The sequence below is a fragment of the Peromyscus californicus genome, unplaced genomic scaffold, assembly GCF_007827085.1.
Source record: "Peromyscus californicus insignis strain IS unplaced genomic scaffold, ASM782708v3 Scaffold_8__1_contigs__length_139910024, whole genome shotgun sequence".
NCBI lineage: Eukaryota > Metazoa > Chordata > Mammalia > Rodentia > Cricetidae > Peromyscus > Peromyscus californicus.
The window spans coordinates 131607819-131621664 of record NW_026294606.1 but is presented as its reverse complement, the minus strand read 5'-3'; the positions used below and the strand labels follow the sequence as shown (position 1 = coordinate 131621664).

At 45.6% G+C, this 13846-nt stretch overlaps 1 protein-coding gene across 1 annotated transcript in view; it reads left to right on the top strand.

Annotated features, from left to right (window-relative positions):
• Nucleotides 1-11478: 11478 nt before the first annotated feature.
• Nucleotides 11479-13846, top strand: part of Frem3 (FRAS1 related extracellular matrix 3) — an 83991-nt gene continuing 81623 nt past the window's right edge. Inside the window, 1 exon segment of the mRNA XM_052729057.1 lies at nucleotides 11479-13846. Within this exon segment, the coding sequence (XP_052585017.1) occupies nucleotides 11920-13846 (1927 nt within the window). The 5' untranslated portion in view covers nucleotides 11479-11919.

Here is a 13846-nt window from a genome sequence, read left to right as displayed (position 1 = left end):
TAGCTCTCTGGAACCATAATCCAAGATAAACTCTTTTTTATAGAAGTTTCCTTGGCTGTGGTGTTTCATCTAAAGAAGTAACTACTACAAGGACCTAGGAGTCATGAGAGCTGCGGGCGGCTATGACAGGGGAGACGGGTCCAAAGACAGTGACCCGCTAAGGAGAGAGAACACAGGGAGGAGCAGCAGAAACAAGCTTTGCTTGAAAGTGTTGTACCGAAACACATGCTGTGTGTGCTCATTTAGAATGTTTTCTAAAATACACAAAAAGGCAGATGCCTTCTAAAAGTGCGAAGTTGAAATGTTTTCCTATTATCTGTTGTGAAATCTTAGTTACGACTTCCCCAAGGTGGCATGAATTGAAGGCTCAGAATCACGGACACAAAATCCCTTGTCCAAGAAAAGGTAATAAATAAAAGCAATGGGAAAAATATAACAAGATGTCCACAGCTGTTTTGTATTCTCTGTGTTCTATGGAGCATAAGGTTTGTTTTGAGCAGCGTAGTTGAGGGGATTTGCACACACTCCTTAGACCGAGAGAAGCGAGAGAACATGGGAAGGCCTTGCAGCGCCCTGGGGGAGAAATGACTGAAAATGTAATGTGATGTAGTGTTCCTTCACCCTGCCCAGCAAGTTGGCAAGCTTTGTGAAAAGAAAGCCAGCCAGTTGGAATCCTTGGTCCTATAAAAGTTGTCCCTTGAATTGACCTATTCCTCACCTCGCTCGCATCCTTGCCCACTCTGTACCTGACACACACACACACACACACACACACACACACCTGCCCGCTGTGCCAGCACCATCTCTTGGTTGATTTCTATCTCTTATCTTCAGCCCACAATTTTGTCATCAGCCAAGTCCAAGTTTGAGAGGCTGTGTGACTTTCTGAATCATTTTTTTACTAGCTTCAGCTTACCCTGGACTCTGCCCTCCCCTTCCCAAGGTTAGGGGAGTGGACAGGAAGGATAAGCAGGCTAACATACTCAGAAAAAGGCAGACTATCAGGTATGTTAAAGCAAGAAAGTGAGACATCATATCCACAGAAGAGCTTTGCTGTGGTGAGACTCGGCTTTTGTTCTTCCTGTCAAGATGAGTAGAGCTGAACTATCTAGCCTGAATATCTCTGGCCAGTGAGCTTTCCTCTACGGAATGTCAGGGACTTGGGTTCCTTTCTGACATATGCTCTATTCTTCAATGCCAGGTTTCCAAGACCCTTGTGGGATCATACTCATCCCTACCACCAGAAGTGGAAAAGAGCATGGGAGATCACATGTGAGGAGTCTCTGTGGCTTCACCTGGGTGAATCATGGATCATTTCCACTTAACAAGTCGAGTCACATGGTCACATCTGGCTTTGAGGAAATCAGGGCAAAATGGCCAATGGAAGTACCCAGGGGTAGAGGACGAGTTTGGCAATCACCTCCAGATTAAATGTTCAAAAAAGGGGACTTTACTGAATTTTGTAAAGTGTATCTTTTAGAATGTAGATTCACTATTATAGCTTGAATGTTCTGTATCTACTATCTCTAGTAGTAACACACATTTTAAAATCCAGTGAGAAGACTTGTTTTATTTTAGATTACATTAAAATTACTAGTAATATATTAAAATATAATATTTTGCTATATATTTCTGCAAACTTTAGCCCCTTCCTATTGCAAATCACCACTCCTCCTGAACTGGGTTCAGCTGGACCTGATGGCATATACCAGTAATCCCAGTACTCAACACTGAGACAGGAGGCTTACAATCTCAAATTTGGGACCAGCCTGACTCTGTTCCAGGAGATCGTGACCGACACAGAGTCCAGGTCCTCACAGCACCAGGACAGATCTCCCCTACTCCGTCACATTTGAGTTCCATGGTCATCAGTACAAACAGCAAACCTCACCGTGGACAACTACCTGCTCGAAATCCAGTTCCTTCCTTAATCTACTTCCATGTCACCGACATAGGAAATCTAACTCAGGCACAAGCACAGTCATAAATGAGAACCATTTTTTACAGCTTTCCTTGCCATTTCAAGGAACTCTCAATGAAACAAAAACAGCAGGAAAAGCGGCTTTCCAATAATTGCATAAAAATGACTTCAGCTGGAAGTGTGGGCTGGGGTCCCGACAGTCTTCGGTGTCAGATAATGGAGTACAGTTCCTTGTACCTGCTCTTTTTGACAATGTAGTTGGGGGCGCTGGGGCACATGTGGGTGGGTGGTAGATTGGGCTTTGTACAGGACTATAGAGCACCCATAGATGGGGGCTTGGCCATGCTAAACACCCACAGGCGTGGATGAAAATCCTGATGATGGTATAAATGTCTCGTCCCAAGGAGATCTAATCATGTCAGACATGAAATATTCCAGATATGTCTTGGCTCTGTCACAGATCAGAGGAGGCGGTGGCCAAACTTCTGAGACAACAGAAATATTTGTATTCCCAAACCAGATTATTTTGTCAGACTCAGTCTTTCAATTGCTCACCAGTGTGTGTTACGGCTCCCCATGGATTTTTTTTTTTTTTTATGTTATAGGACGCTCTCTAGTTCTCCCAAGCCTGAGAACAGTAGCCAGCTCTTTCTCATAAATACCAGCTTACAAACTTAGCCCGCAAATTCAAATGACTATGCAATTACCAACCACATCTTAGCTTCTGACAGCTGATACTTTAAAGTGCACATGTAAAAGCAATGAGACTGAGCTCCATAAAAGTCTTGATAGCAAATAAGTCAAGAAAAATATAATTGAAAGTCATGTGTGCACTGAGAAAACTCAGGATTCACACATATGCTTAAAGTAGCTATTCATAACTTGTTTTTGCAGATGGTTTAAATGGAAAATGAACAGGTTACATTACTAACAGTAAGCTCCTTTGGGGGCAGTAACATAATGGCAACAGCCAGAAGATTCACTCCAGCTCCACGGCAGCTGTTTTAGATGATTAAAATTCACAACTTCAATTGACACAAACGCCCTCTAGATTTCTCTAAATACCATAACGAGGACCAGTGAGATGACTCAGTGGGTAAGGGCACTGGCCTCCAAGCCTGAAGACCTCAGTTCAATCCCCACATCCTCCTCACCCTCCACCACTTTCTGCAATGTTGGAAGGAAAGAATTGACTCCAGCAAGTTGTCCTCTGACCTCCACAAGAGCACTTTGGGGCTTGAGTGCTTGTGAGTGTGTGTGTGTGTGTGTGTGTGTGTGTGTGTGTGTGTGTGTGTGTGTGTACACCAAGTAGATAAATAAAACATTTCGAAAGAAAGAGTGTCTAAATAGATAAAAGTCCTCAAAATGTCTGCAAACTGTATTCCTCCAGAAACTATATAGACGATAAAAGCAAGCCTGAAAAGTTCTGCAAATAAAACAACAAATAACTATGTAAAGTATGGCAGTTGGAGATGCATTTAGAATGATTTACTTAAAAACAAATAAGCAAAACCACTCACAAGCACCTACTAGGTAACATACAGATTTAAAATGGAAGCAACAGACGTCGGGCGCCTGGAGTTCCAGGTCCAGGTTCAGGGACTGTCCTGTGTCACTTTGCTGAACTCCTCACTCTGGATTCTGTTCCGTGTAGATGAATTGGTAAACGGTTTTATTAAATAAAAAACATGGAGCCAGATATAGGGGTAAAAACCTGAGAGATCAGGGAAATAGAAAAGCCACACGCTAACCTCACCTCACAGGCACCTCAATCTCCAAAGAGAGCTACTTCCTATACATCCACACCTATATGCCTTTCTGTTCTGCTATATCATTTGCTCTCTCTGTCCAGCTACATCACTTCCTCTTCCTGCCCAGCTCTGTCACTCCTGTCTGCCTATACAGACCTCCTGACCTCTATGGTTAACTAGTGTTGGAATTTAAGGCGTGTGCCACCACACCTGGCTCTGATCCCAGTGTGGTCTTGAACTCCCAGAGATCCAGACAGATCCCTGCCTCCCGATGATAGGATTAAAGGCATGTACTACCATTGCTGACTTCTATATTTACTTATAGTGGCTGGCTTTTTCTTTGATCCTCAGATAAATTTTATTGGGGGACACATTATATTGGGGGACACAATACATCACCACAGTTCCAGGCCCTTCGTCCTCTCTCCCCGTGAGCTTTCTTTCCCTTTCATTGCTTCTGACCCTCCAAATATGCATCTATTTCCCCTCCTCCTCTTCGCTTCCCCTAAAATACCCTGCCATTTTTCTCCCCGATTCCCTACAATAAAGTAACGTGGAGCTGAGGAGGTATTGTTCTAGACAGACAGCCTGCACATGACACTCAAGATCAATCCACAGTGTACAGAGCCTACACCACCACAACACCCTGCAGCACCACAGCTCACCAATGACAGGGACTGAGTGCCACTTTGCCTTGCCTGCTTTGGGATACACACAGCTTTATACCAAAGGTAGTTTATGATTTCCATTAAGAATGAAATGGAGGGGCTGGTGAGATGGCTGAGCGGTTAAAGCACCGACTGCTCTTCCAGAGGTCCTGAGTTCAATTCCCAGCACCCACATTGTGGCTCACAACCATCTGTAGTGAGATCTGATGCCCCCTTCTGGCTTGCAGGTGTACATGCAGACAGAGCATTCATATATAAAAAATAAATTAATTTAAAAAAACCAACCTGCCAAACAAACAAAAGCAACCAAAAATGAAATGGAATATATATGAAGGTCCTTTTTTCCTTAGCCCATGATGGCACATACCCTAGTGTGCTAAATAGTCCCCCAGTGCCTCAGATGTGCACCATCTTCCAAAAAAATAATTTAGAAGACAAAAGGTATACTGTGAAACATTCTGCCCTTCGTGCATGAAAATCACACCTCAGGTGTAAAGCATGAACTTTATGCTCATCCAGTAAAGTCTAAACATTCTTGTCCTTCATTTTCCTCTGCCACTGTGTCTCACATCACTTATCTAGCCCTGTAAAGAACTGAATTTAGAGCGGCTTCTTCCAGTTATCCAAACACAGACCTACAGCGCCTGTTAATCTTCCTCCATATTCCCAGGGCCATGTAGTTTCAACTTGAAAATGAGTTTCTTTCCTAAGCCAAGTTTTAAAAGTGATCCCAAGGTTGCCACATCTGGGAGCTCGGGAAGATGGAACATGTGCCATGTGCTGAGACTCCAGTAGGTCCTGTCTGCTCTCTAAGGGAAAGAACTACCCTCACCAAACCCAGTATAACCCTCCTCATTGAGAACAAGCACATGCCCACATTCATCTACAAATCTAACACATTCAATCATTGCACTATTCATCAACCTCTTTTAAAAATGCCTTTGAGGGCTAGAGAGCTGGCTCAGTGGTTACATGCAGATAGAGCACCATATACATAAAATAAATAAATCTTTAAAAAATAATAATAAAGCAAAAAATGCTTTGAAGTACCAGTTATAAATTTTTAACAAATAATTAACTCAGTTTCCTTATTAAACAAAGATGCTTAATAAACCTTATCTAAGTTTATTAAGTACATTTGAAATGTCCTTGAAGTAAATTAATTAATTCACCATTTATAGTAATCACAGTTCTCCAAAGAAATGGTGCCAACAGGATAACAGATTGTTTATTGTAAGACGTTGGGTCATGCAGCATGGGAGCCAAAAGTCTTACATCCACCGTCTGCAAGCTAGAGGCCCAGGGCAGCTGGCGGCATAATTCAGCCTGAATGCGAAGCACGATGAACTCGGAATGGCCAGAAGAGCAAAGGCTAGCTGCCCCAGCTCAAGCAAGCAGACAGGATGGGAAGGATGGCTTCCTTCTCGGTGTTCTTGTTCTCGCTTGGCCTTCCGCAGCTGAGATGACACCCAGGTGCACTGGAGAAGGGGATCTGCTCTACCGAGTCCACTCATTCATGTTGGCATAAAACTCCCCATCATACTTTAGAAATATTCCAAACATCATTAACACTACTTGGTAGTTATGTTACACATGTGACAATATATGACCTTCTTCCCATCACCATCCCAGTCAGTTTGTCAGGAAAACGTAGCTCACCTTTAGTCCTAATCAAATATTATATGGATAGCTATACCTGAGGATCTGCAATAAGTCAGTTTGAATTTGCTTAATAATTTGGTTCCATGTAGATGAATCATGATAAAAAAAATAAGCATGACTATATGACATCTCATTGATAATTTTCCTTGTCACTATTCTTGGAATGAACCTACTAATAAATTGATATGAAGAAACTTCTAGAGTTGATTTCCCACCTAATCACCAAAATATGGAATTGATACCAAATTCCATGTTGGCACTAGAAATGAACAAACCATCCCTTCATATAACTGCTCCAGAATATTACCACCTGCCCACCAATAACACGAGAGCAGAGCTGCCCCTCGGGGAAAACACAGTGAGTCGAGTACCCAGTGAAGGGGATTATTCCAAGCTCAGGGTCCAGGATTGTTTGTGGGCTACTTCTGCCACACTTCATATGTGCTTGGGACACATCCCTTTTCTTATTGTTGCCCTAATTAGTTTTCTACTCTGTGGGAGACCCACTCCAACCTTTTTTCCCAGGATACTCTTGAGGAGTGAGGGGTAAGAGATTTAGACAGAAATATAGATGGGAGAGAGAGACAGAAACACAAGATAGCCTCTGGAGGGCCTGGATCCTTATCCACCGGCTCCTTCTGTCTCTTCTAAAGGGCTTTATAAAGGAATGCCAACGGATGGAGCAAAAGACCTCCCCCTAGCACAGGCAAGTGCAGACCCTTCCAAACACAATGCCTATATAGGCACATAAGTTGTTGTAGTCACTGTTCTACTGCTGTGGAGAGACTCCATGACCATGGCAAATCTTAGGGAATGAAGCATTTAATTGGGGGCTTGTTTACAGTTTTGGAGGCTTAGTCCATTATCATGATGATGGGAAGCATGGTGACACCGGTGTGAGAACAACAGCTGAGAACACATCCTGATCTGTAAGCAGAGAGAGAGAGAGAGAGAGAGAGAGAGAGAGAGGCTTTGGAAAGCTCAAAGCCCACCTCCAGTAACACACTTCCTCCCAAAAGACCACACCTCCTAATCCTTCTAATCCTTTCAAGTAGTCCCATTCCCTGGTGACCACGCATTCAAATATATGAGGCTATGGGAGGCATTCTTATTCAAACCACCACACCAGTTTAATGGAAACTCAGAACAAGGGGCAAAGTAATATCATTCTTAAGTCTTTCTGAGTTTAACTACGTTCTTTAAAAACTACGAAATATACACTATCACTATCCATCATGGGAGTTTTTGCTTCTGAATTCTATAATAACCTTAACCCTGAAAGCCATGGTGCATCCATATGCAATAAATGGAGCAAAGCCCGTCAAGGAGACTGGAAAAATCTCTCAACTTTCAGCTTTAGTTTTCGTTTCATGTTAGTTCCTGGTGTCTTCCTTTGAAATTAAAAAAAGAAAAGGTTGTTTCTTTTATATACTTTTATAATTTAAAATAAGACAACCAATTATCATGTTGTGAGTCAGTGTGAACAAGCCCCCTTGTACTCCCAAAGTCCTGCTTTCCTCCGTTCCTGCACTGGCATGAGGCAGCAGTGAGCCTTCCTCGACTGCCTCCCACATGGCTCCTCTTCCTGACTCCTTACCACCCAAGGTTCTCCCTGAGCTATGGCAGCCTTAACAGATGCTCTGGGAATCACGGACCGCGAAACCAACGGCCTAAAGACTGCCTCTCTCTGCCACATGCCAGATGATATCTCAGGACAGGGAAACTATTAATCTGCTCCTGCTTCTCCTTCCTCACACCACCTCATTACCGAAGGCTCTGATGGTATCAGCTTGCCTTGACAGGAAACAGTTGTTTGAAGGAGAGCAAGCAGGAAGCTTTCGTTAAATAGTTGTCACTGCTGTGACTAAGCGCCTGGCTTACAGTCTGAGGAGATACAGCGTGTCATGGAAAAGGTGTGACAGCAGGTGGTTGCCAGTGCCGAGTCTTGCACCTGGGGCCCCTCACAGGGAGCAGGAAGCAGGGAGCAGATGAGGAGTGGGGTCCAGCTGTGAAACTTCAAGTTCAGTCCCCACCCTAATCTGTTTCCTCCATCAAGTCTTTGCCTCCTGAAGGTCTACAACTCACAAAACAGCTCCAATCGCTAGCAGCCAAGTGTGCAAATGTGCAAACCTATGAAGAAACATTTCACATTCAAATCATAACACTGACTAAAATTAGTTCACTGTGAAATTTTAGAGATACACTGTGTGGTTACTCCCATTGGGAGTGTTCTCCGTGAGCTATTGGACAGGCCTGCCCTCAACAACAGCCTGCCATGTGAAGACACTCATCCCTCCAGGTACAGAGAGCCCTGCCCAGATCTGTGCAGAAGATGGCCCTTGCCTTGGGACAGTCAGTGAGATGGGCCTTCAGACAGCCTGTGTATCATCAATAACTCCAGAGACTGAAGTTCTGCCCGGTGACCGATGACCCCTGTAACCAGTGTCACTTAAATGTTTTGTTTGATTTTTATCTGTAGCCTTCCTACTACAGGTCTTCCAATGTCTGAGAGTCCCTTGGTGGTTCAAGGTCAATTAGATTAAACTCTCCAGGTAGACAGAACCGAAGTATTTTGTTATTCATTGGCTAAGTCGGAGGCAAGTGCCTCGGATATACAGTGTCTAAGGCCTTTCATTTCTTAAAATGGTAGAGAAAAAAAATACTTTTGGCAAACGTCAGTTGAATTAGTCTTGGCTGGGATAGCCTGTGGAACTAAGAAATGCTATTGTGGAGTTTCCTCATTGGATGAACAGAACTTCCTCACCTATTCTCAGTCATTGTCCCAGAAGCTGGGTGTGACCTTTTGAAAACGGCTTGCCTCTCTGCCAAGCACATGCAGGATATTTGGGCACCTAGTTCTTTCCCTTGTATTGAATGTCATTCATTCTATGCACTTCAGAGCATATCACTTATGGAATAACACGTGAGGGAACGTGCCAAGTGTACACAAGGAGTCTTGCCCTGTGGGACCCCCTTTTGGTGATAGTGGAGTTCACTTACAAGGTAAAAGTTTTCTGTTTAATGCCTATAAATCTCAATTTCCTATCTGTAATTATAATAATAACTTACATTTATTGAGTGCTTACTGTGTGCCAGGCAGTATTCAAAGAAGCCTGTTATGAACAGTAATGTGTTTGATTCTTGTGGCTAATGGATGAAGTGAGATTCATTATTACATATAAATTAGAGACACGACACAGCCACTTTGCAAGGTTTTTGCAGGAATCACATGATGTAGGGCTTATAAAAATAGGAGCAGAGCCTACACTTTATAATTTTGTTTTGTTTCTCTTCTGCTTAATGATAGATTTGAAATGTAGCTCAGGTTCAAGGGATAAATTTGAGGTGATGAAATACAGAAACACAACAGAGATGAAAGAAATTGCTCTGAGGAAACAAAGATTTAATGATGCAAAGATTCATCTAGAAAACAAGTTGCATGGTGTAAACACAGTGACGGCAGTTTCTAATGAGTTGGTGCATTCTGGGAAAGGAAGAAAGTTACACCTGCTGTACTGGCTTCTGATGAGTGTCTACGTTTCATATCATTGCTACTTGGAAGTTGCCATCTTTCCTCTATTCCTAGGCATCAGTGGTGACTGCCACATTCTCACTGCTGGTATAGAGCTTTAGGACTAGCAGGGAAGACAGACCTCAATTAACGGTACATGCATGAATATAAAATTTAGTACCATGGCCATGTTACTGGAAGGGAGGAGGGGAAATAGAAAGGTGTAGCAACATCAACCATAAAGGCTGCTACTGATGTCTGCAGCAAGAGTCTGGTCTGTGTTCAAAGCCAGGCTAGAGTGTCCTAAGGAGAGAGCAAGTCCAAGGTAAAAGAAACAAGATGGCGAGAGACAAGGGACCCTTCCAGATACAGAACACTAAGAAAGGTGTATGCTGAGCAGAGAGGGCCAGAGATCAAAACCATGAATTTAATAATAATTTAGCTACTTGTTATTTTAGCTCTGCACCTCCACTTTCACATCACGGAAGCAGTGTGTGCAAAAGATAGGTGCCTTAGAGGGAGTAATGCTTATACAGAAACCAAACTACTCATGCATGAATGCTCAGCTGGTAAAATTTAATACATGTAGACTGAAAAACAAAGTTCTCTTATGCCAGATAAAGTGGTGTATGCCTGTAATTCCAGCACTCGAGGGGCTGAGGCCGGAGGAGGCCACGCTTGAGGTCAGCCTAAGCCGTACAGTGAAAGCCTATCTCAAAACAAGAGCAATTTTAAAAGTTTGATTATGAACACTTTCTGGAATATAATGCCTCATTCATGCGTAATGAAATTATAACTGTGCTTAAGTGTAAAAAAATACATGTTTCAAAGAACATTTTCTGAATGTGCTGGGTAACATATAATTAAGCTAAATTTACATATTTAAAATCTACTGTCTCTTACTATCTTGCTATATGAACAAGTCTGGGTGCTAATGAGGTGGGCTAGCGTTCCGCTCCAGAGAGTCACACACACACACACACACACACACACACACACACACACACACATACACACACGAATTCACGGGTTGATCTAGTTTAGCGGTCAGACAGATTAACACTTTCAGGCTCCTTCTGTGTTCTTCTGCAGCTAAAGTAAATAAATGTCTGCAACACTGTAGACGATCTAAAGACTGACTTGTGGATGACAGTACCCAGGGTTGCTGTCGCCCCATCAAAGCCGTTTTTATCAAGAGTTTTGCAACGAATCTATTTCCAGTCATTAAAAAGTCTCTGACATAAGAAAGCAAAGGAGGGAGGGAGGGAGGGAGGGAGGGAGGGAGGGAGGGAGGGAGGGAGGATCAGGTGAATTTGATTATCTTGCACAGTGGCTGACTAAACTCTTCTAGTCCCTAAGAAATGAAGACACCTCAGGACCTGCCCCTCACTCCACTCCCAGGTGGGAACCATGGTCGTTTGAAAGCCTCATCCCAAGTGTTAGATGAATCGACTCACAGAAATTTATTTGTGAGGTTTTCTTTGATGCTGCTGCTCCTACATCCTCACCTCTGACTACCACATGTTTGTCAACAAAGAAAGTAATTAGGAAACAGCCATGTCTAGGTATGGAAACCACATTCTAAGAAAGCCACAGGAATCTGACCTGCACACCCATTGCTTTATGTGAGTCCCATTGACTGAGAACAGAGTACAGACTATTCAAGTTCGCTGTCGCTTCCCCACCCCCAACCTCCTGAAACTGCCCGCCCCCATCCTGCATCCGCTCACCACCACCACTACCCCCCAAAAACAAAAACAAAAAAAAACTACCAGGATTGCTGTGCAAGGGCGGATTACCTCAGTCAGACAGACAGAAAATCTTTTTTGCAAAATCATTCCCACCAGCTTTTTAATGTCCAAAGTGAAACTCAATTTCGGCAAGAAAAAGCACTCCTGTCCGCGGTAAGAGAAATACTCTGGCTCGCACTCCACCAGAAGACACCGTTCCTGGGTGAATGGACCGCGTCAGCAGTGTCTCCCGTGCGCAGAACTCAACCAGGAGCAGTCGCTCTCCCAGCCTTGAGGGACAATCCTTTTGTGGCTCCCAGGAAAGAGGGTATCCAGACTAGCCAGTCGGTGGCTGCACCGTGACAGATCAAGGTAACTAGGACAAAGACACTGGGAATGGAGGGGGAGCGCCTGCATGCTCACTAGGTCTCGGCGCGCTGGGGCACACCTGGGTGGCCACTGGAACCAGCGCAGGTGGAGACTTGGAATTCAGGAAACAGAGAAAGCCCTTCCCTCGCTATTACCTGCGGCAGCTCAAGTGCAGCCGCTCTAGCTGTCGGGATCCAAGCCTCCCCGCCCTCCCCCAGAGCATCACTGCCTCCATGCCAGCACCTGGGGCTAAGTGAGCCCTTGGACATCATCTGGGTATCTCAACACCAGAATTCCGTTGGGTGCCATGGCTGGGGGTTCTCTGCACCCTCCTGGGATGTCTCCGCAGCTGGTAGTGGCTCTTGCCTGCCTGCTTCTGACTTGTCGCGCACTGAGGAGACAGGTACCCTTGAGCGGGAACGCATCCCACTGGGAGCTCTACCTCCCTCCCTGGGGAGCACTTGATGGTGGTAGCCACCAGAACCCTCGCATCCTGATCGCCAACCCTGGGTTGCAGGTGCCTCAGGGCCGCTCGGTTTGGCTCGACCCACTGCAGGGCTTGGTGATTCAAGTGCAGCCAGGGGACCAGTGCGAGGTGACAGTACTGGAAATCCCTCGGCTCCAAGGCGCGCTCTCCCCGTGCCACTTTCCCTGCGACTTCGGGGCCCACCAGGTCAGGTACACTCACTTCGGCTCGCCCAGCGCCACAAGCTCCCGGGTGCAGCTCCAGCTGCGATACAAAGCAGGAAATTCCACACTGGTACTGCCTTTCACTCTGGATGTGAATGTGGTCTTCTCCAAGCTTCAGCTGGTGACGCGCAACAGGCCTTTGAAAGTGTTTAAATTGCGAGGCTGCAGCCATGTCATTGATAGGAGGGTGCTAGACTTTGCCTCCAGGAGTAGGTGCAGGCTCACCTTGCTTCCTCACCCTGGCGGTCTACTCCCCAAGTACGGGCACTTGGTGGACGCCGCTGGGACCCCTCTCTCCAGGGGCCATCTGGTTGACTGTGAGTCTTTTGTCCAGGCTGGGGTGCGCTACCAGCACACTGCCACTCCATCCTCACCCACCAGGGACTATGTGCCTATGATAGTAGAACTTCTAGGGCCAGAGCCCCAAAGTACTGGGTCAGTGGAGGTGCTGGACCAGGAGTACTTGCAGCTTCAAGTCAGAATCCAGAAGGGAGCCAGGAGCACAGCACCCAGGCCCAGTTTGGGGGCTCTAATGATGGTGGATGTTGATCAGTCCCTACTTACAGCCCTGACTCCTGATGCACTGGCTGCAGATGACTACGAATCAGATCCGGACGACCTAGTCTTCAACATTCTCAATGCCCCTGAGGCCCCACCTGGACACCAAGGTCGGCAGGGCTACATGGTGAACACAGATGACCCCCTGGGCCTTCCAGTCTCCTTCTTCACCCAGAAGGAGCTGCAGGAGCTGAAAATTGCCTATCAACCTCCCACAGGGAGCTCAGAAGGGGACCGCATCTTCCGGCTAGAACTACAGGTGGTGGATGGAGATGGCGACACCTCTGACCCTTTTGCCTTCATGGTGGTGGTGAAGTCTAGCAATGCCCTGGCTCCAATGACTAACTATAACAGAGGACTTCTGGTTTTTGAAGGCCAGGCAAGGCCCCTGTCCAATGGCCAAAGCTTTCAGGTCAGTGATAAAGATAATTCAGAAGAAATTAGAATTGCTGCAGTAAGAGGCTTGCAACATGGACAGCTGGTGGTGCTCGGGGCACCTGAGGGGTGTAAGTATTTCACACCAGCAGACCTAAGTGCAGGGCGTGTGGTGTACCAGCATGATGGCAGTGACTCTTACAGCGACAACGTCATCTTCAGGATGGAGGACGGGCATCATCAGGTGGATTTTCTCTTCCCCATCACCATCGTGCCTGTAGACGATGAGCCACCAGTGGTCACCACCAACTTAGGACTCTCAGTGACTGAAGGGCAGGTGATCCAGATATCCCCCTTTGTCTTGAGTGCCACAGATGCTGATTCTGAGGACTCAACTATACTCTTTGTGTTGGAAGACCAACATCTGGAAGGAAAACAGGAAGAGAGGAGTGGGGATCGGGCTCCTGATTCCTACAACTCAAGCCAGCCCTCCGGCAACATGCTGCTAAGGCAGGCTGAACCCCCTTTGTCCCTTCTGCAGGGTGACTGGCACTATGTGGAAAGGGACGGTCTTTATGAGAAGGTGGTGACTGAGTGGTTACAGAAGGACA